General features: G+C 38.2%; 2 protein-coding genes across 8 annotated transcripts in view; one reads left to right on the top strand and one right to left on the bottom strand.

Annotated features, from left to right (window-relative positions):
* Positions 1–23,523, bottom strand: part of RSPH14 (radial spoke head 14 homolog) — a 73,234-nt gene that overhangs the window by 34,409 nt on the left and 15,302 nt on the right. The gene's annotated exons all lie outside the window — the stretch shown is intronic.
* Positions 1–23,523, top strand: part of GNAZ (G protein subunit alpha z) — a 49,773-nt gene that overhangs the window by 17,075 nt on the left and 9,175 nt on the right. For both annotated transcript variants that reach the window (XM_064392568.1, XM_064392569.1), the window contains exon 2: positions 3,433–4,710. In XM_064392568.1, coding sequence (XP_064248638.1) covers positions 3,988–4,710 — 723 coding nt within the window. In that variant the 5' untranslated portion in view covers positions 3,433–3,987. The remainder of the gene's footprint in view (positions 1–3,432; positions 4,711–23,523) is intronic.

Raw genomic sequence — 23,523 nt, 5'->3', positions numbered from 1 at the left:
TGCAGAATTTTGTTCAGGTGTCCTTCCCACTCCAGGAATTGGTAGCATTCCTCTTTTGATAGTGGCAATAGATCACCATTAGGTCAGGATTTGGGGCATGTTAATCTTATGTTGTGGGAAAAGCTACCCATTCTAGTGATGACAAAATAGCCCATCTTTATAATCAGACTTAAAAACCCCATGTTTTCTTAACATTCTGAGCCTTCAGTTGTCAGGAGAAGGCAAATATGTTAGTTTAGACACGCAGATACAGTATAATCTGGTCATTTGAATAAGATTTTTTTAAACAAACTTGAGACAAGTGTGCAAGTGAAAGGAAGCAATAGGGCTTTCCACTAGAGTAACTGAAAATACACTTAACTAATTAGAAACTTACAGCCATTAAACACTTACATGTTTAATATGAAATCTGATTTTAAGAACCCAACAAATTCTAGACTGCCTTATTTTCTGAGTGTATTCCAAGAAAAAGTAAACCTGGTAAGAGAAAGTTCATCTGTATGTAGCCAGGGCAGTAAACTGCAATAATGTAATAGTTTGTGAAGTTTCCTGAATTTTAAATGTATTGATTGTGAACATAAGAGATTTTTTTCACTGTATGTAAGAAAACTTACTCAAATACACCAAACTTTATTACTGTAGTGCCTATTTGAAAATAGAATGTACTACTCTGCTTTACAAAGCAATAATATAATCACCTCATTGTGTTATTACTTGAAATAGTGATATCCAAATATCATTGCAATGTAAGCAATAGGAAATTTAAAAAAATAAGGAGTGCAAAACAAATATGTATTTACATACTCCTGGTCTTTCCTACAATAAGGAGGTCCTACTTTACCTTTTTTTGGTGTTAAACATATTAACGAATGGCAAACAAAATAGTTGATATGTAAAACACTGTGGAATATGAATGATGCATCTGAATGTGTTGTGGAAATATGCAACAGGAAATACTCTACAGAATGTATGAGCTGAATGAAAACAAAAGATTATTCCTGAGAGAGTCTTTCTACCCAACCATGTGTCATAAGTGTTTGAGGCAAATAACATGAAGTTTAACAAATATCTGCTTGTCTTATATAGTCATAAAATCTGCAGATTGCTCCTAAGACTGCTGCCTTTTGCAGGAATATGTGCCCTCTTGCTGCTTGTTGCCAGCAAGCCTCTTTTGGTCAGGATGGAACTGAGAGAATAAAGAGAGGGAATCTCACGTGTGTTTCTTGCAAAATTCTTCACCTGTAATCACCATAATATATAGAAAATGCCATAAAGAATCCAGCAAGTGGTTTTATCAATGACATGAAAATGAGGCCTGTGATGATGAGGATTTAAAGGAGAACCAGTTTGAAATCTCCTGAATGTGTCAGAGTAAGTGAGATTAGTGGAAGCAGCTCTGATTTTTATATAAGTAAAATAAGAACCTGACCTGATATCTAATACAGGCATTTCATTCTCTCTACGTGGCCAGAAAATTATTAATTAAGAAACAACTTCCTCCATTCTAATTTTTCATTTTCTGTGATTATTGGAAAAAGTGACTTATTTGAAGAAAGTGTAACTCCTCACTTGGGAGTGTTTTCCTTTCCACATCTTCAGAGTAAGTAAAGTTGTGCTAATTACGGTTCTATTAATGTGTACACTAGTCTTTTAGTTTTTCATTAATTAATCTGTTCTTCATGAGCTAACGTCCTGTCATACAAAGAGAAGTAAGATAAATATAGCTATTATTAAAACCCTCTTGTAGAATTTCAGACCAGGTGAGAGCAATACATGGTGCATTTGGGGCAAAGGATTTTGTTGTCTTTACATTTAAGATATCCAAAATGCTTAAATTGCCAGTCTGTGCTCCCTATAGGCAAAGACAAGAGACAAGCATTTCACACTGCTATGGAGAGGTGACTCTCTGTACTGACTGGATAGTTTAGAACAACTCAGAGTAAGATTCATTTAGAATATAATTCTAACCATATTCTATAATCATTAGAATATGGTTAGTTAGAAAGTTTAGTACATGAGGTTGCAAGTAGTTGTAGTTATACTTTTCTCACAAAAGCTTGAGGCTCAGCATGTGGCTTGGAACATTCTGTCTCTCTCCTGGTAGTGTGGAATCATTCTCTTTAACATGTATTTTAATTTATTGTCACATCTACATTTAAATATTAGTAAGTTCAAACAGGAAAACTTCTAAAGGGCTTGTAGGGCAACTTTTCAAATGGTATTGGGAGACTTAGTTTTATTAATATATGCTAGAAAGTTTTCTTTAGTAGACTCTGCAAGTTTCTGTAAGGGTCTCAGTGCCGTGTACTTTGGTTTGCAAACGCACTCACTGAGGAGCCTGCAGGCCCAAGGAGCCAGGCAGCAGGAGAGGTTCCAAGGTGTGCTGGGGCCGTGAGGAAGCCGTGACATCTGTGATTCCGCTGCCCACTGTGCTCAGAGCTTAGTGGGAGCAGCAAGCCCTTCCTAGAAGGGAGGCAAATGATCACCAATCAGCTGCTAGGAATGTGTTTTCCCTCTGCCAGGGTAACTGCTTCCTGCTGCTGCCTTCTGCAGAGTTCCAACTAGTAGGCTTAAACTCTAATCTGGGAAAGCATAATTGCTCTAACAGTCACTGAAAAGCTCTCTGCCCTTGCTTGGGATGGTGTTTCATGTGCTTGTATGAAAAATTTGCCTTGTAGCCACTGTTCTCTTTTACTGTAGCTCAGAATTTTCCTGTATTGAAATGGAAGGAGAGGAGGCTCAAAATCACTTAGCTGCTTGGCTATGGAAAGAACCTTACAAAGTTGGCATCTCTTTATTGATTAAGCAAGATGCAGGTACTGTGTTTAACAATACTGTTCTCCAAGGGGAAAAAAAAGAGCTGCTACAAAGATCAGTAATTCTTCCTTTCTCAAATTCATGAAGCCACGTTAATCAGTGTCTTTTACTTCTTAATTTAGTTATTTAAATGTTCAGTGGAGATAGATAAGATGAAAGAAAACTCAGGAGGACATCTGTCTGAGTACAAGACATCGATATAAATAGAGAGGCTGGGAAAAGTAGTTGTGAGTTTTCATTTTCTACTTCAGACAAACCAGTCGGAACAGAACTGTGCAGGAAAAGCACTGCCATAAGCTCTTGCTGAGGGAGAAACTGGGGCACAGCTCAGCACTGTTTGTTTTCACGTAGGTTTAGATAATAAAGCACAGAAGGCTGAAAGGGAGATTTGATTTACTATTGTTCAGAAACCACATTTTCTTCATTTGCGCGTTTCAGCTGTCCCTATGCTTTTACTATAACTTTAGGTATTTGCTTTTCTTTACATTTTTTTCCATCTGTATTTTCCATTTGGCATAATAAAAGGTTTAGAAGTCTAGAAGTGGAGGAAAAAGTGAGTGGCTTGCTGCAAGGAAGCAGAGTCTCTCATTCATTTATTTTCCCATTGTTTGGCAGGTGGAAAGCACAGATTTGCAGAGCTGAAGTGGATCAGCTGAAGAAGTGGGGGAAGAGAAACAAAACAAGTACAGTACCAGTGAAAAGAGCTTCAGCTTTATCTTGCAGCATCACCACAGCAACCAGAGAACACGATCAGAAGAAAAGGCTAGAGCAGAGAAGGCGAAAGCACGGCTCCTTACCTTTGGACAGAAGGCAGCAAAATCATTATGCAGAACAGAAATGGGTGTCTGATGGTTCTAGACAAACTGTGGCAAAGGGAAGTGTCCCATCATTAACAGGAATGTGCCACAGCTCATGCACTGGAAAGGGGAGTGCCATGAGATCTGCTGAAGAGACTATTTCTGTGGCTGCATACCTACATAGGTTTGCACCCTTGCTGGGACTCAATTAGGTGGCTGTAGGCATCGGGGATCCCCAGGTGTTGGATAGTGACCTTTATTCCAATCGGGGTGTACCTGGCACGAGAGCTGAAAGGCAGCGCAGATCTTTTTGAGAGACGCCACCAGAGTGAGCCAATCTGCACCCTTCCCTTCTGTACCTGCCTGCTGTACCATGGGATGTCGGCAAAGCTCGGAGGAGAAAGAGGCAGCGCGGCGGTCCCGAAGGATTGACCGCCACCTGCGCTCTGAAAGCCAGCGACAACGAAGAGAGATAAAACTCCTCCTCCTGGGCACTAGCAATTCTGGCAAGAGTACTATCGTAAAGCAGATGAAAATCATTCACAGCGGTGGCTTTAACTTGGAGGCCTGTAAGGAATACAAACCTCTGATTATCTATAATGCAATTGACTCTCTCACACGTATCATTCGGGCTCTGGCCACCCTCAAGATAGAATTTCACAATCCTGACAGAGCGTACGATGCAGTGCAGCTTTTTGCCCTGACGGGCCCAGCCGAGAGCAAAGGGGAGATCACCCCCGAGCTGCTGGGGGTGATGAAGAGGCTGTGGGCAGACCCCGGCGTGCAGGAGTGTTTTTGCCGCTCCAACGAGTACCACCTGGAGGATAACGCTGCCTACTACCTGAACGACCTGGAACGGATCGCAGCCCTGGACTACATCCCCACCGTGGAAGATATTCTGCGGTCTCGGGACATGACCACGGGGATTGTAGAAAATAAGTTCACCTTCAAAGAGCTGACTTTCAAAATGGTGGATGTGGGTGGACAGAGATCTGAACGCAAAAAGTGGATCCACTGTTTCGAGGGGGTTACAGCAATAATTTTCTGTGTGGAGCTGAGTGGGTATGACTTGAAGCTGTATGAAGATAACCAAACAGTAAGTGCACCTTCTGCTTCTTGTTCTCTTTCCTTCTTTTCCTTCCTCCTTCCTCAGTATTTGGTCTTTTATCTCCCCCTCCTTCTTTCCCTCCCAAGGGAGGGAAATCCCCAATCATTAGGAAAACCCAGAAGCTATGGTTCCTTTATTTGGATAGTTTTCCCCACTGGACAGAGTTAGTTATTTAATGTTACTTTTGCGAAATGGAGGCACTTTTCACATGTCAGCCAATTTTTAATTTTTTTGGTGCCTTTAGCTAAAAGTTTACATGGTTAACTGTTACTTCAAATACCACTTAAAAAGGTAGACAGTAATGACATCCTGGTGTACAGGGATGGTTCATTTGGATGCCATGAAGGGCCTGGGAAATGTTGAAGGTAAAATAATAGTAAGTAACAGTTTCCTCCCCCTTTTTTTCCCCAGGATTTTCAATAGGAATTTGGGATTAAATTCATATTTAACATTAATTAAACGTGTTTTTTAATTAATATGACATTTTTATATTTAAAATTTTCTTTGACTGTTTCTGGTTAAATGGCCAATTTGCCTTGTCCAAAGAACAGCCATTCCCGTTTAATAGTCTTTAATGTTGTTAGCTTCTGGTTTTCACAGCATGCAAATACAGTAGCCATGGGAAATAGATGAATGCTTACAGATACACAAATATATATTTGCTGTGACTTTCAAAGTGTCTGAATTAAGCTTCACAGGGGTTTTACTGAATTTTTTTTTTACAGCCTTGTAAAACATGCTGTTTAAGAGAAGGGAGTTTGTGGGCAGGAAAGCATCATGGCCCCTTTTCTGTTGGTTTAGCTTATCACATATATAATATTTCCCTATTCTTATCTTCTGTAGTGACTTTACTGTTTATAAACAGCACTTCTATTTTCTCCTCTGTACTACTCTGATGAGCCATTCCACTGTCCTGTGCATGGACTTACCCTTCACTATCTGGAGATTCTTGTCTTGGCATTAGTGCCTTCTTATTGTAACAGATTTCTGTATCTGCTTTTTGTTTAGTAACCTCCTCTTGACATGAGAGAAGCATTGCCACTAATTATTTCTCCTCATTTTCAGACATATTAGAAAAAGCTTTTTACATCAGACCCTGACTGGGAGTTTCTTGCAGTTCTTTTGACTTTTCCTGCCTTACTGTTCAGATTTAAAAATCAAAAAGAACTACCTGAAAGGGACAAAAAGAATCAATATACTCCGAAAAATCCTTATAAGCATTGGTCCATACAAGACCAACAATAGTCCCTACATTGGTACATTACTGGAACTGCAACACTGAGACTGCCACTCTTGAGAAAAGCCCTACAAATGATGGAGTTGCAGAGTGTAAAGTGCTTCCTGGTGTAGTATCTGTGGTGAAGAGAACTGCTAAATAAAACTAGTCTACTGCCAAACATAACTTAGTGCTTGGGAGAGCATGTAAGAATCTGGCTGATTTATAAACTGTGAAAGTTGAGCAAATGATCTGTATGAATATGAAAACTTCTGTGATCCTGTTGACAGAAGTGGAGAAATGCTATGCATGAACTCTGTCTTTATTGAAGATGCGTTAAAGTAATGATTGACAGATATGGTAAAAAATGAGGGGAAAACCAGTTCTGCACACTGTGGGTTCTGATTATAGCTGAGTCGTGAAGTCTGCTGAGGGTGAGATTGTTGTAGTGACACCAGTGAGCAGAACAGGGGAACAAAAATAATGCCAGAACTATCAGCTGCCTGGACAACTTTTCCTTTGTGTGACATTTTAAGTGACTAAGTTAAATTTATCCTGCCTGAAAACAAATAACAGAAGGGGAAGGCTGAATTTTCAGGGGCTTTTGTCTTTCTCCTGCTATGCTTTATTCTGTAATATCACTCCTAGGAACAAAATCACCTGAGCTGACAGTTTGTAGACCTGGACAAACCAATATTTTTGCTTGTTTGTTGAACATATGTGATATTTAGCTGTTAACTAAAGAGAAAGATAAATGAAGAATTACAGTTCACTTTTTTCCTTCACCTTGCATGCTCTGTCACTCTGTAACAATATTTCTCCTGCTTATCTAGGGTTTGGAAATGTGATCTGTGTCTGGTTTCATTTCTACAATATCTTGGGAGGTTTTTCCCCTAGCTAATCTAATAAATATAGCTTTATCATTTCATGCACCATGGCTAGTTAGCATGACTCAACCACATAACAGCTGCCTCTTCTTTTGACACAGTTGCAAAATTGTAAAATACCTTTGGATTGCTATTGATTTATTGTATGATTGTTATTCTTGAGCAGCACTCTGAGAAGGTTGCCTTAAGTTTTTATATCCCCTGCTGATTTCTTCTCTATTATGCCAAATAAATTACTTGTCTTGTTTTTTCATGGTTCTTAGCAGCTGATTGACCCATTGTATCTTTTATTACATATTAAGATGCCAGCTCTGGCCTTTGATAATGCTACAGTATCAAGTAATATTTTTTTTCCTTCTTACATGTTGCATCCTGCACTTCAAAGGCACTACCCGTTAATATCTAAGTGTTTTATTTTTTATTTCAATTTCTCTTTAAGTGAATGTGTGCTAGAGAATGTCAAATAATCTGCACTCTCAGAAGTCACTGCTGCTGCCTGTGCCCATGGAAAGGATTCTTGGTTTCTTTGGGAGTGTCCCCACCTGTCCAGCTCTGTGCAGTTCATGGATGGTTTTATTTCACAGCCTGTAGCTGCAACAGGGTTTGAGAGAGAAACACGTCAAAGGTGCAACAATAAAGTACATAATGAACTGAGTTAAACAGGAGTGTGTGCCTGAGAATTCCTGAGGTCAGTAGTCACAAGAGATTCACATGGGGCAGGAGGTACCAAGTAAAGGTTGTGCAGGTCTAAAATGGCACTGGTTCAGTAATAATTTAAATATGGATGTTAGAGGAAAACTGCTTGCAGTAATTTTTATTCCCTTTCTTACAGCCACTGCAAATGAATATAAAAATTAAAATTTAGGGTTTGTGAGACTAATTTTTTGTGTCTTGTTAAAAGGAAGATGCAGATGAAAAACTCAGAATGCTGCAGCAAACAGTTCAGGTTGGAATAGGCCTCATGCAACACTAATTGCTGGGGTCATAATCAAAACTCTCATTTATCTAATAATAACTGGGAGGCCCTTCTGTCATATGTTAATTGTATGAATTTTGAACAGAAATCCTGTTTCTGTAAGGAATTTTTTTATCAAGTAAACAACATTGGTAACATTTTTTTCTTCCTTTTTTTTTTTTTCCCCTGAGGCCAAATACTTAAGGGGCTTATTTGCCTTTCCTGACAGTTCAGCTTTTTCAGTAATTCAGGGTATTAAAAATCCTTTCTGGCATGCAGCTCTTTTTCTGCAATGCTAATACTAACAGTTAGGACAGAGGGGAAATTGTGACCTGTGTACCCATAGCCCTTCTAGCACCTGTTCTTACCAGTGGTAAAACATCATGTCAGGGAATGTTTTTCTGACAAAGTCACTTGGGAATCCTAGAAAAAGATTGTCCTACACTGTTACATTTTTTCATGAAGCTTTTCCATTTCAAGACTTTTCATAGTGAAGTTTGTGTGGGAGCAAAGCCTAGATGACTTCAGTACTCATGTGTGTAATCTTTCAGCACTGCCAATGAAATTCTAGCCTTTTTGCACTTAACAAAGTAATATATATATATAGTCTCTTACCCAAGTTTAACTTTATATAGTAATGCGTCACAATTCCAGCCTCAAGACTTGTATCCAAGCATGTACCTTATAAAATATGTAGACAGCAGTAAAATAATGAATATACATAATAGGAAATGATTGATCAACTGCCAATTTGCAGGTTTTTTACTAGATATTCTTTCAAGTCTGAAGATTTATTTTTGTTTACATTGTTCATTATAATTCCATGCTTCTTATGTGAATATTCTCACATAGAACACATGGGACAGCAATTTTTCATATTTTGGATTTGTTGCCATACCCTGAACTTTACATTCTATGTACCTTCAGATACTAACAGTAACTTTATATGCAAATAATTCTGTCTGTATGTTCACTAAATTATTTCCTCTAATTGGAAAAAAAACCCCAATAAATATTATAATGTGCCACACTATGGAATATAAAAAATAGACTAATTCTAATGGCATTGTATAATTGCAGGAAGATGCCAGTATCAGATTGTAAAAGCCTGGGAAGCTTTGCTGTGAGGCTTATCTATTTCATGTCAATAGACTAATCCCTAAGACAACCCTGTATTTAAACCTACAGATAAATATTTCTGTCACTGTAGAGCAGTAGAAGAAATGCACAGGGGCAAAAGCAGAAAGACTTTTACCTGTTTTGGAAAATCATGGCACAGAATTAATGGACCTGCTGGGCAGTATTTGCCTGCTTTGGTATTCACTTTGGTATCAGACTTACATCTGAATTAGATGACTGAATTTCCTGACGTATTTAGGTAACAGCAGGCAATGTAAAATCCCCCATGACAAATGCCTGAGAGATGATGTAACTCCCTGGTTTTGGTCTCTGTGACTGGCTCTATTCAAAAGTCCCAGACTAGGTACGGTGTTTTGCTGTGATTTTTAAATTAATGTCAAGCATTACAGCACTAAGGTAAGTAAAACATTGAGGCATCAGGAGTGGCAGAATGCTCCTAAATATCCTATGAACTTCAGGCTCAGAATAGTTCTTAGGTGGAACTAAGACATGGGCACTGACAGATGAATAAACAGAACTTAAGCTAAAATCTCAGTGATCCAGTAACACTGCTGCTCTTCAAATTACAAAAGAAGGAAAAAACCCCATGCAAAACCAGCTGAATTCCACGAATGCCTACTCAGGTAGAGGCAGTAAAGCTTGCTCTGTAGGTGCAGGGTTAAAGCAGCCACCAGCACAGTACACATGAACACAGGGCACCTGTCAAGCACTGGGAGAACTGTAATGAGTCAGAAAGCCACAGCCACCAACAGGCACAGGAGCTGATCATACACACTGGATAATGTCAATTGGATAAAGAACCAGTTTGTGAAGGAAAGAACTGAATGTCTCTGCCTCTCTCAATGCGGGTGGAAAGCCATGGACATCTTCTCAAATATATTGTATGGAAAGATCCAAGTGAAACTGGAGAACTGGTTATAGCAAGCAAGGAGTTAGAAGAGGAATACACCAGAGCAATACAAGGTTCTTTGACAGCATATTGTCATCTTCATGTGCAACTCTCTAGATGACTCTGCTGCAAATCATTTCCTTAAAAGCAAGCTGTAAATTTGCCCTCAAAGAATCCCTTGAACAACACATAAGGCACGACACATAATTTTAGGGCTGTGAGGCACATGTGACAAGCCTGGCCTAGCCTTATGGAAAATATGCTTTTTGGACATCTAGAGGTTTAATCTTCAGAAGTTAATTAGATTCTCTGAAACTTAATGCATATGAAGTAGAGTGGCATAGTTCAGGCAATCAGTTTTACTTCTTTGTGGTGAAAAGATGTAGCTTTTAATGTGAACTTAACAATAAATTGAGCAACTTTTAAAAGACATATGAGAAATATTGATGATATAGATGTAGCTTGGAAATTCACTTGACTGCATTATAAGGGGTCAAGATCCCACTGAAGCCCAATGCCACGAAAAGAATAATGTGGTTTGAGTTTAGAAACTTGGAATCCATCTAGCGGGTAGAGAAGTGTTGATATAAACTCTCATAATTCTGTATGTTGTCTGCTTAACAATCACAGTGAATAGAAATGTGCCAACATGAGAAAAAAAGTAGGAAAATTCCATCCTGGTTTAGAAAAACAGCTACTTTGGGTTATTTTTGTAGGTGTATAAGCTCTAACAACTCTCTGTGGTATGCCAACCCTGGACAGAGTAGTGGAGTCCAATTAGCCTTAAAAATGAGCAGAAATGCTGGAACAAAGGAGGATCCTTGCTGTTAATACAGCTTCAGAATGAGTTTTGGTGGTGGTGGATTTTTCAGAACTTTCTTCCATTATTACAAGTCAGTAATTTAGATTGCAGGTCAAATCAACAACCTTGCCAGGCCAGCATTGGCCATGGACTGGTCCCTGAGCATTCTTGTTCTTGGAGGGCTACAGGATTCATCATGTTCTCTTTTTCAAAATTTACTATTAAGTTTGTCTACTGCCTTTACACTTATCCTTACAGGACAATCATCCTAATAGCCTTTTATACCAATCTGAGCATGTTCTGGCTGAGTTAGGCAGCACTGGTAAAAGGAGCCATTCTAGGCCCTGACAGAAACTTTACAACTTAAGAAAATATAGATATTTGTTATAGGCTCTTACAAGAGGTGGTCAGTTTTATTTAAGCTATAGAGTTTTGTATTTTATCACCAAAACATTCCTAGAAATATTCTCATGGGGCAGTTTGAAGCAGCACTGAATCTAGACTACAGCCTTTTCAGATAGAACTTTCTTTGTTCCTTGTTTTTTTGCATATAAAATATTCTGTGTATGCAAAACTCTTACCCAACTTGAAACTCATTTTGCTTGTTTCCTTTGTAAGGATCATTAGTGACTACTCTCTGTCAATTTGCAAAATCTCTGAATTGAATTACTTACATGAATTTTAAAAAATCTCTGTGACTTGGCATACAGCTGAAATGAATTCTGATTCTGCTATACTGTTTTCTTTATCCTGGCCTGTGTTCATGGCATGTATTAATGTAGTGTTATCTGTTACTATAGTTACTCCTTCTGTCATTAACTAAGATATTAAATAAGCTTGGGCATTAAACAGATCCTATACACTTGCAGAGATTTAGTAATTTGCCCTTGTTGCTGCAGTTTTACTGCTTTCAGCTTTTTGCTTTTTTTTTTTGATTGTGTGCTGCCAAGACTGAATACGTATGCCTGTATCTTGGGAAAGATTTTTGAGCATCAAAATGCATTTTTTGAAAGCTATTAATACGCTCAGTTAAACTTTTAACTTGTCAACCAATGACAGTGTCCCCTGATTATACTTCAAAATTAGCAGACAATGAATAACTCCTCTACTCCAATTAATTCAGCTCTCTAACTCCTGTCACTTATTTTTTAGATATTTAAGCTTGATACTGTCCTTTCTTTCCATTATTAAGCTGATTGAAACAACTTGCTTTCAAAATACACAGTCCATGTATTCTCTGTGTACTTTTTCTCATTATTTACTGACTGGCCATATTTTACTTTGCTAATAGGAACCACTGCCAGCCATTTCCCATCAGTAATAATAAACTGTTGATAATAGTTTAAGCCAATTTAGCATAAAATGAGAAGCAAGTATCCTTCAGTCTCTCAGTTATGGGGAGGAAGCTTGTGCCTAAACTGATTTTGTAGAAGCCATGGTGGTGTGTCAGAAGTGCTGCATCCCTCCAGGACAGCTGGGCCCCCCAGCTCCCCACCCTGATGTTCTCTCCCTCTGCTCTTCCCTGCCAACGCAGCACTGGGTGTCACAGCTGCTGCCAATGGCTTCAGCCTGGTCCTGCCAAAGCTCCCAGTGCTTCCCTGAGCTTTCCCCCTGCAGCTCTGACATAGCAATGAGCTTATTGCCATGAACATTTCCCCAGATCAGTTGGAATTCTGCTGGAGTAAATGTTTTTGCAGTAGCACCCTGGTAATACTGATGAGGGATGTCATTGGACTTGTCAGAGTACACTAATTTTTATAAAGCCTGTACTGATAGTGTGCATTGTCCTGGCAGTGCTACAGAGAGGGATGGCTCCAACAGCAGCTTGCTGGGTGCCTTTGCTGTTCTTCAGAGATCAAATCAAAGTAGGAATTAGAAAGAAAAAAATAAATAACCCCTCAACAACCCACACATAGGAAAAGGAAAAAAATCAAACTGAATTGGAAATGTGAGAGGTTAACAAAGGAGGTTAAAGATATGTTAAAAAAATAAAATGAAAGTTGACAAGAGTAAATGCTTTGTGGCTGTGCCTAAAATGTCCTGGAGGCAGTGCTCTGCAGAGCATGTGGCTGTCATTGCTATCCAGCAATCCAGACTGAGACTTAGAGCATTTAAAAGGTTTCAAAAGGTTAATTAGTTTTGTAGAGCTAAAAAAAAGTGAAGTACCTGCTTAGTGTATAAATACCCAAAGGAGCCAAAAATGTTCAATATTTAAAGAAATACATAATCTAATAGAGAAAGGCAAAGAACAACTGGCTGGAAGTTAGGCCAGATAAATACTGGTGAGTATTTATTTATTAAATAGTGGGGGGTTTAATTCTATTTTTTTTTCAGGAAAGAGGCTGAACCAACTTTTCTCTGGCAGCTAAGGCTGATCCAGGTGGCAGCAAAGACATAAAGGTTATTGATGTGTTAGAAGTCATGGAAAAGCCTGAGAATGGTCATGAGCAGGAATAGTGCTTGTTCCCCCAAAAGTGGTGGGATCAGTAGCTCGACTGAAGTGCATCTACACCAACCCCCACAGCATGGGCAACAAACCAGGAGCTGGAAGGCACTGCACAGCAGGAAAACCATGGCATAGCTGCCATCCAGAAGTGTGGTGGGATGACTGGCACCACTGGAGTGCTGCAATGGGTGCCCACAAACTGTGCAGAAGGAATAGGAGAGCGGGGGGGTGATGTGCTGCTTGCAGGCTGCCCTGGCACAGCAATCAGAGTGAGAGTTTGCAATTCTCACAGAGCAAGGAGGGAGCTCAGCAGAACTGACACCTCGCGCTTGGCCTGTTTAGGAGACCGGCTGTCCCTTGAGGGGACAGTCCTGAGGCCAGGAAAGCTGGACATCCTTCAAGAAGGAAATTTAAAGGCACAGGAGCAGGACAGGCTGTCCCCATGTGCTAAAAGATGAGCCAGTGGGGAAGAACTTGCCTGGGAAACCTGTCTGCTCCTGGCTTGGATGGGTGTAGTGGTTTAATAGAGTCCTATAAAATATATAACTAGATGATGAAAATCCTTATGTTTATATCATCATACATGGAGCTTAACAGTTGAAATATTTGTTTTACTGAAGAAGAAATACTGGGAAATTGCACAGAATAGTAACAGATTATATTGTAGATGCTGATTTCATTTTATTGATAGTAGTTTTCAAACAACAAAATGAATTAAAATATTATTACCACTGATTTTAATATGAGAAAAACCAGGCTCCAGATTTTAATTCTTTGTATTTTGCTTTCCTGATTAATACTTCTGTATTTCTGTGCTCTTTGCATTCATTATTTGCTGTGAGGAAATTGCTATTTTTTATTAGTATGAATTTTCTTTATTAATACTGCACATTCTCAATTGTTTCCTTTATTGGTAAATAGATCCTGGATGATATCTTCCTTTCCGACTCATGAAGCTGACTTTCCTATTTAGAAATCAGTTTTATATGCAATGTGTTGTATTGCTCAATGTACAGGTACAATATAAACAGGGAAGCTCTTGTACAATATCAGAGAGAAGTGGGGTGCTGCACAGCTAAGAAATATAGAACAAAAAAGTCTGGCTTTCCCCAGTTTGATTTTTCAATCATTCTCCCTCATCAATATAATTCTTTTCATGAATAATTCATCCCCAATCTGTAATACCACAATGTCACTTTTTGAAGTTGACATAGCTCAATAACAGCTCCTGCTGAAAGGGCATCAGTCACACAGCAGGGCAATGCAAAGTGAGGTGCAGCTGGCCAGCAAACAGAAGATGAATTATAAGATAAAGCCTTGGCTCACCTACATGATTAAGTATTGACTTTACAGGCCATGCTGGTAGACTGCTTTATTGCTTGGTATCTGAAGTCTTTCCCATCCATAAACCTCTGGAAAAAATATTGTTGGGTTTGGGGTTTTTTTTTTTTCATTTTTTTTCCCACTTATAAGAATCATTATTAGGTTAAAGATGGCATAAATTAGTTTTCAGTTTTGCACTAGAGGCATAAAGATTAATAAATAATATAATTTTAACATTTATGCAGTAGTATTTTTACTGAGGAGCCCTGTCCCATGTTTTGAGGTTTTTTGCTCCAAAGTAGCCAGCATCTATCTTGAATGGAAAGTAATTGGGAGTGATTAGTTAGAGATTTAGTTGAAAATTATTCTGAATATGGATTTTACAGATGGTATGATTTCAGTTAGTTGCAGGTTCTAATTAATCTGAAGATTTTTTGAGAAATTATAACCCTTTTTCCACTGAGGGCTTTTGCAAGGTGCCTTCTCAGTTTGCCTTACACAAAGGATTCTAGGGCATGCTCATTAAGAAGTGACCAGGGTTTTCTGGAACAGCTTGACAAATGCTTTTATAATTCTACTGTTTTCTCTATTATGAAGATGATTATCCTCTAAACAATAGGGAAATGACATGATTATCCAAAAGTGCAAGCTGGAAACCAACGGGTTTTCTATGGTAATAAATCCTGGACTTAAAATGCCTCCACTGTTCTTAAAATTCAGTGCTAAAGTGGTATCTGTGTTAAAGAGCTCTGATTAGGGCATGGGGCACTTCTGGTGGGAGAAAGAGAGAGTTTTTAAAAAATGGAAGTGTCATATGATGACAAATGCACCTTCCAGAAAGAATGATTGAGTCATTGCTGTCTAAATCCCCTAATGTATCCTCAAAGGATCTCTCTTTCCTTCAGTAGTTGTTTAGTGTCCTGCTGTTCCCATTCAGCAGATGACAAATCCTCCCTCTAAGTCCTTGCTGCTCCTTTTGATGTGCTCCTCTTGATTCAGTGTTGGCATTTATGTCATACATTGCCAGGAGCCCAGTCCCAGAGCTGAGGCCTGAATGGCAGCATCATAGTACAGAATTGTGTACTGGCTGTGTATTGGTTTTTAAATTTTAGTCATTAAACTTGATAGATGCAGTCAAAAGAGCATATCTGCAGTGACTCTACAACAACAGTTCCTAAACTTTTCCATATTGTAATGTTCCTTTTTTGTGGTAGAGCACTGGAGATGTGGGGTTTATTTCTTGATTGTTCTATCAGCTTGCTTCAGTGGCTTAATCTTCCTTGTCTCTCTTGCTTTTCTCAGTTCCAGATGTGTATGGGTTATAAAAAAAGATGTTTTTTAAAGAGGTACTTCTTTAAACACTTTTTTTAGCATAAAAATGTCCCAGAGTATTTGTTGCACGCAGAGCTTGGATAATTGGTTTAGCAGACTGGCATATTACCCTTCTTTGAATGGCTTTCAAAAAAAGGATTTACCAATAAACATGCCAGAAGTTAGGCTGATTTTATAGATAAAGACTAATAACCATTTGGATAGATCTTTATCAGTATGCATTGGTCATCTGCCTTATGATTTGCAAATTTTTTTTAAAGTAACTTCATGCAAACAAGTCAATACAACATTCTTGACTTCCATTATTAAAAGGGACAGTATTTTGACATATTGAACTGTTTATTTTCATAGACTTATATTTCAAAAATACTTTTGTTCTTGGAAAATGAAAACCACACCAAGTCTCTATGCAGTAAATGTTCTAAAAGCAAGCTTTTGAATTATATATCTATTTACTCTTTGTTTTTCATACATTTTTAAAAGCTGCCTTTTATTACTTACTGTACTCCATTCTCCTTGAGGGTCAAAGTACTGCAGGGGAATCTGCCCATGCAATGGTCTTTTTAAGGACTACAGTTTATATTTTGAATAAGAAAAACAGATTTCCTAGAATATAAATGCTTATTTATGCTACTAGAATAATGTTAGTAATGCTCAAGTTTCAAATCCCTATAAGGAGTAAACAACCAAAATAATTACTCTGAATAAGATTCATGAATAAATATATAGATAAGTCAGTATTTCCTGCTTCCAGTTAGATTTTCTAAGATTAAAAGAATGTTGAGATTTTATAGTTATTTTAGAATATTCAATGTATTCAAGAGTTCAAATGTATGAGAGCCTTTTTGAAAGGGTTAAATTTAAATTTTGTATCAAATATTCAATTTGCAATAACTGAAAGGAATTAGAAGCTTTAGTAAGATTTTAAAATTTAATTAAATAGTTTGGAGTTGTGCAATATTTTTTTCAGTTAACAAAAGTAATTCTGTAAGCTTAAATCATCTTCTCTTCCCCTGAGAAGAGAACTTCTGATAGCACAATCTTAGCAGCATTGTATTTTGGAAGTCTTGCATTCCATTCCTGCCTTCTCTGCAGGTCAGGTTTGTCCTGCCTATCCCTTCTCCCACCGCTATGAGGAATTTATTCTGGGCCTGCTCTCTCCAGAATGCATTCTCTTACACACATGATCATTTACAGACAAGAACCCTAAATTTGACTGCCTGCTTCAGCAATACAGCATCTGTCATTTAAACCATCTCTTTATCCCTTTTTATGAATATTTTAATGCCAAGAATATAAGCACACTTCTGTGCTATTTCCATGGAAACCTGAAGAGGGACTTGAAATGAATGCAGTGGAAAACAGGAGCTGGAGGAGAAGGCAGCTCGGGTTCTCTCTCTGTGCTTAGGACAGATTCAGGAGTCACTGGACCAAAATTATTTTCTGTTACAACTGGGTAAAAAAATTAATTACAGTATTTCTGACCTAATATTTAAACACTAAGTTGAAAATAGGAAAGCAGTACACAACCCAAGAGCTTTTTCCCTTTTAATGGGTTGAATAGAAAATCAGTCTACACTTCCTTAAGAAATCCCAGAAATGGACAAGTGATAAGCAGCCTTGCAAATAAATGAAATCCACTCTAGCCTGCAAAAGCTGGTAACTTGGTTAGTTTTCCTCCTTGTTTCCTCTGTTATAAGTAATTCTCAGAATGTTCCTTTCTTGATTGAATCCTAGATCCATTAATTCAGAGTCCTCCAACCAGACAGGAGTTATTTTACAGAGACAACACTAGAAGTTGATTTATTGCAAAAGACATCAGGCAGGCTGCCAAGGTACTGCATTGTTACTCACATGGAGTAAACATTTAAAAAAAAAGTTAGTATTTAAAAACAAAAAGTTAATAAACATTCTTTTAAAAAAAGTAGTTCTGTAATATCAGAAATAATCAAATGTTCAAATAGCTTCTCTTTTTCCTTCCCTGTTGCTCTACTCTGTTATCCAACTTGTCACTACTCCACCAGCACTTCCTGTGATTCCCCTTGTGATCCCCAAGAAGCAGTTCAAGTGACACAGTAATGTTTTTGAAATAAGCCAATAATGCTGTTTCTGTTGTCTCCTGAGAGCAGGAGAGTCCCACGAGACACTTCCTTGTGTAACTCAGTCTCAGCACATCTGACACCCCTCTTGATCTCAGCTATCAATTTCAGCTGGAGTTATTAGATGGCAAGATCAGATAAATAATGTGATGTGTTAGATGTATGGAATCCCACAGTTTAAGGGAAAACAACCTGGTCTCACTGAAATTCACACACACAATCAACAACAAAATCTGGTGATGGATGTACAAAAGGCACAGCCCTATCTTCTAGCACTGCAAATTCTAGGATTAAAGTACCACAAGAGCTTTTCCCCAGTGTAGGAGAATACGAATTTTCGAATAATACAAGAGGATCCATTTAGAAGTAGCCACAGCCAAGATTCTTTCTCAGATTCTTTCTCTGATACCTAGAGAGATCTTTAAATACACCAAAATGACTCTTACTGTACCAAACTAGGAAGCTGGGGACAGAAGACAATAAATCTGCCTTTCTGCAAATGGTCAAATGTATGGTGATTTTTAAAAAAAAAAAATTCATTTGCAGGAAAAAATATTTTTAACCATTATTATAAAAGAAAAACAATTAAGAATTTCATTATTTTAACAAGATCTTTATATTTCAGCTGGCACAGCCAGGGTCTCAGAGGTGCTGAGTTTTTTTCCTAATTCCTTTGCAAGTTTGAATTATTTTAAACTGTGCAAATTTCTGTGCTAATATGAATGGTACAAACCATTATTATGGAGATCTGCTGAGCCTCTAATGGTACAAAATTATATAAGCACTGTTTCTCATCTGGAATATACAAGTCAGAGGAGGAAACAGCCCTGGAAGAGTGAGGAGGTTGGGAGTAAGTTTGAATTGTGAAGCATTGTGGGTTGAGGATGAGGTGGAGAGGAGTTTAAGTGCTCTGGTGCAATCAAATAATCAAGAGTTAGTAAATGGGGGAATGTTGTTGTAACCTTATTTTGACTGTCTTGTTTGTGTATATTTTGATTCCAACTTTATATTGATGATGGGGTTTTTCCACAGATTTTATGCCTCTTTCAATGAATGCAATGATTTTTCTATGATTAATGGGGACTCATGTGACAAATAAGACTGTCAACTGCAGGAACACTGCCATCATCTCTAGCAGAGGGAGGAAAATGTGAAATGAATGGAACACAGGGTACAGGAAAGCAGAAAGTTAATGTGGCTAAAGCAGTGGAACACTACTGAAAAACTGTACTAGAACCTGGCATAGGTCCACGTTCCTTTTTAGTTCCAAATGTGTTTATTAAATGACAATTTTATTAGGTAATCCCACATTCTTCCTTACTTTTCTCAAAGGAACCTAATTTGAGATGCTGTGATTTGATTTGTAGTAGGTCTGATTATTCAGAGCTACACCAGCTATCACTGATACCTTGAAAAACCTATTAATCTTTGTTAAATACATTAATATTTGTGCTGAAAGCTTATGTTCTAGAAAATTAGATTGGGTGTCTAGAATTACTGGGTTCCTTCTAACTATAATTTCTCATTGTATAGATTGTTTCTTCCCTATAATTTCTCATTGTATAGATTGTTTCATTTCCTATTTATAAGTTCCTTTCAACAGCACCTCTTGATCTGACAACATGCTGTGGAAACAAATGTAGTCAATGAAATATTCGGATACAATAATTATAAGCTTGAGAAGAAACCAGTAATTCTGGTTTTTGAGCAGTTCATAAACAGCAAGTCTATAGTAAAGCACGAATCTATAAATTGAGTTGTGACTCTAAAGACAAATATTGACTAGCACAGGACATTGTCCATCTTGCAAGCTGAATGAGACAGAGTCCAGTGAAGAGAAAATGTGTTCCTGTAACCTGAGACCACAATATCGGGTTGTTTGGGGTTTTCTTAAATACAGTCCTGATCAAACAAAATTATTTTTACTTCTTTGTCTGTAGTCCAACAGATTAGAATTTCCATCTCAAATATGAGAGAATCATTTTTTCAGCATACATCACCATTCTTTCATTCTTCTCCAACTGCTCTGAAATAACTTCATAGAAATTCTCTCTTGAAACTAATTTGTTCTGAGTCTCAGTAATGTTGCTTAAAACCAAAAGAATTTATTGAAGGTGAAGACAAGATTCTCCATGATGCCAAACATGCTGGTTTTGCACTCTTAGTACTTTTGTCAGCTAATGCAAAAAAGGCCAAGATCAGACCCAGATTCAGACCCTCTGCTTGAGGCTGCTTTGCAGTTTCTCTTCAGCCTTCTTCCTTTTGCCTTTTCATTCTTGACTTTGAACACTGACCTTTGTGCCCTCAGCCTTTGCTTCTTCCAGGTTAGTAGGAGGCAACCTCAGAACCAACCCCACAATGGGAAGGACTTTGTTAGAATTACAACAAGGGTGCTAAAAATCCCCACTTGCCCCTGCTACCTTAATCTTGCAGCATGGACAGGCTACAAAGGGAATGCAGCTGTTGCTCCCACCAGAGCTCTTGCTGTGCTAAACTCTGTAAGCATCCTACCCAAAATATCTTCAAAGGTGCAATAAAACAAGAAGCCAATCTCCTGCAAGAATTTCAGCTGCCTAAGCTGTGAGGGTAAGATGCATCCCTCTCCACATGTCCCACAGTCTGAGAAATGGTCTCAGGGCTTGTGAGACTTTTTTCCCTGCAGTGAATTTCTCAGTATAAAGGGCCATTTACCTTTTTTGGTGTATAATGGGCTGCTTTTATTGTTCAGATACTACTGAAGAATGAAACAACTGGCCAACATATTCTGGTGAAAACTGGTTCAGCATCAATGTGAACCAGTCTCTCTTTCTTTCTTTGTCTGTCTTTCTGTCATTTAAACACTCCAGCATTGAACAATGCAAATTACTAGAGGTCGGTACTTCTAGTGCCAAGAGCCTTTGCCTACCTTTCAATGAGAAACACTCACTGCTTGAAATGATGGTGAAGTTTGTGAAACAAACTTCTTCTAAGCTGGGCAAGACTAACGGGAAAGGCAAAATTGCCTGGGAACTGAAGCGATTTCACATGGGTTACATAAGGGAGAAATTTTCACCAACAGGGAAATAAACAAGTGATTTCTCCCCAAGGATGAGCTGTTCTGACAGCCCAAACACACAGACCAGCTGTACTAGGTCACAGCCAGTACCTGCAGCGGTCTGTGTCTGACTGTGGGCAGCAATGGACATTTAGGAAAATGATGGGAACAGATCAAGCATACACTGATATTTCCTGCAATTTACCCTCCCAGGTAACTGAACAGCAGATTGCATCAACATCTCTTTCTTTAAGTGCCCTTTTAATTTAATCGCTTCTTGAACCCAATTACACTTTTTTGACTTTTACTACTATCATTATGATTCTCTAACATCTCATGACAGAGTTTTACATTTAATTATGCACTGTATGGAAGGAATACTTGTCTGCTGTCAGATAAATGAATTTGATGTTTCTTACTTCTTGCATTGTAAGAAATGGTGAAAAAAATAATCTGCTATTCAACATTTCCATACCATTCATGGTTTTATGAGCTCTGCTGTGTTCTCCCTCAGCTATTTATTTTTCCAGATTGAAAAGAACTAGTTTATTTAAATTAATATGATAGTCATTCCATGCTTATGATAATTCTTGCTGGTTTTCTGTTTTCTAATGCTACTGTTACAAATGACTCCTCATCATTCATAAAGATCCAGAGAGTCTTGTTTGAAAGCTGGGCTTGAATGTGTTGAAATGAAAACCTACTTGTTAGAAAAGATTTTCTTTATATCATATGGGTATTTTCTCCAGAGAAAGGGCATTCACAGGCATGAGATTTTGCATTCTGTTCCTGTGCCATTTTAAAAAGAAATATTTTTTAATTTCCTCTTATGTTGCCAATATATTGTTTTACTTCAATTAAGACAATTGTCAGAAAGCAATATTCACCTATTAATACCCTTTCCCACCCTGCAATGTATTAGAAAAATGCCCATTTTAAAGAAGGTGCAATGAAAGCATTCTTTCTTTACACAGACAGTGTCAGCAAAAGCTTGGATTATGAATAAACTACACAAAAGTAGGTTAGTCAGTAGCCTGAAAGAGTGAATAAACATTTCTCTTTTCACTTGTGTATTCCTGTGTAGTTCTCTTGCAGATTTCTGCACTATTTCAATAGCTTAAGGGCTATTCCAAGGACCAGAGAGCATCAAAGAACAGAAGAGAGTAAACCCTGGATACTTCGGGAAGGCCACAACTCTATCATTAACTATTTCCTTTTCACCCTGCCTCAACAAGAGGACAGAGACTCTTTCCATCAAAGGACAACCCTTGTGCTTGAATTCATCTCTTTGGGAGGCAAAGTTTGATACCTGCTCAGAGCTGTGTGTGTGAAATTGACTTCTTATTTATGCATTCAGCTATAAATATGTTTTTACATTGCATGGAATTACAGAAATGTAGGCTGGATGTGATCCCTAAAGGTCTGGACTACTGCCAACAGTAAAGCAGGCCAGCTATGGCTTTATCAGTTAGTTGAGTGAAAATCCTCCATGGATGTAGATTTCACAAAACTCAGCAAATTGTTGCAGAGCTGTGCTAGTCTTCTAGAGAAAATCTAACATCTCATCCAAACCTCCCAAACTTCAATTAATGTTCATTGCTGCTTATTCTTTCCTCTAACACTGCTGGGAAGAGTTCTGTGTCACCACTACTTCAAGTAATTGTAGGCTGTCACCCTTTGGCCTCTTCTTTGCCAGCCCAAACAAGCTCAGCTCCCTCAGCCTCTCCTTGAAGATCAATGCAGAGTTAAGGTCTGTATTCTGGGTAGATGCAGACTGGAAATTAGGAAGAAATTATTAACTATGAAGGTGGTGAGGCCCTGGACAGGTTGCCTGGAGAAGCTGTGGATGCCCCATTCCTGAGAGAGTCCCAAGGCCAGGCTGGATGGGGCTCTGAGCAACCTGGTCTAGCAGAGTGTGTCCCTCCATGGCAGAGCTGGAACTAGGTGACCTTAAAGGTCCCTTTCAACCTAAACCATTCTGAGATTCTATGAATGTCCAGACACAGAAGGCTGGCAGTAAGCTTAGGGGTCTGAAACAAGGACAGCTAAAGTCCTGGACCATCTTATGTGCAAAACTATGCAATATTTCAGCTGTGTGGAATATATGCGTGAAATGCTCATTTTGCCCTTGAGCTAATCAAGCAATCTAAAGACCTGGAAGAAAACAAAACCAAAGAACCCACCCCACTTGAAAACACTGAGTAAGTGTTGAAAGCAAATGAAATATATTACCAGGAATAGAAAAGCTGGACTCGATCACCATATAAAAAGCTCAGTCTAAGGATAAAACATCCAGGTATTTACAATTGAAATACAAATTTTAATGATACTTTGAATATATTTTCAAGAACTGTGACATTTTAAATGAATGTGCTTTTATCAAGAAAATGTTTTTAAGCTAGATTTTTGCTAACCTCCAGAAATATGCAACTTGCCTGAGATACTGTATAATGCTCAAAAAACTCCACCCTCCAAAGCAAACATAGGCATTATATGCTGCAAATTTACTTCTTAGAATGACATGAAGATCCTAATTTGTACTCAGAAAATCTTAATTTGCTGGCACTGTGAAAGACCCTGGAAATTTATTTTTATATTCCCTTTATGGGATGTTTGCCCTCTTAGTAGTGCTTGTGCCCCAGAATGATCCACAGAGGAGCAGAGCACATGCACTCATA

The sequence above is a fragment of the Passer domesticus genome, chromosome 17 (genome assembly GCF_036417665.1).
Source record: "Passer domesticus isolate bPasDom1 chromosome 17, bPasDom1.hap1, whole genome shotgun sequence".
Classification (NCBI taxonomy): domain Eukaryota; kingdom Metazoa; phylum Chordata; class Aves; order Passeriformes; family Passeridae; genus Passer; species Passer domesticus.
The sequence above is the reverse complement of the archived record's forward strand: the minus strand, read 5'-3'. Positions and strand labels throughout refer to the sequence as shown.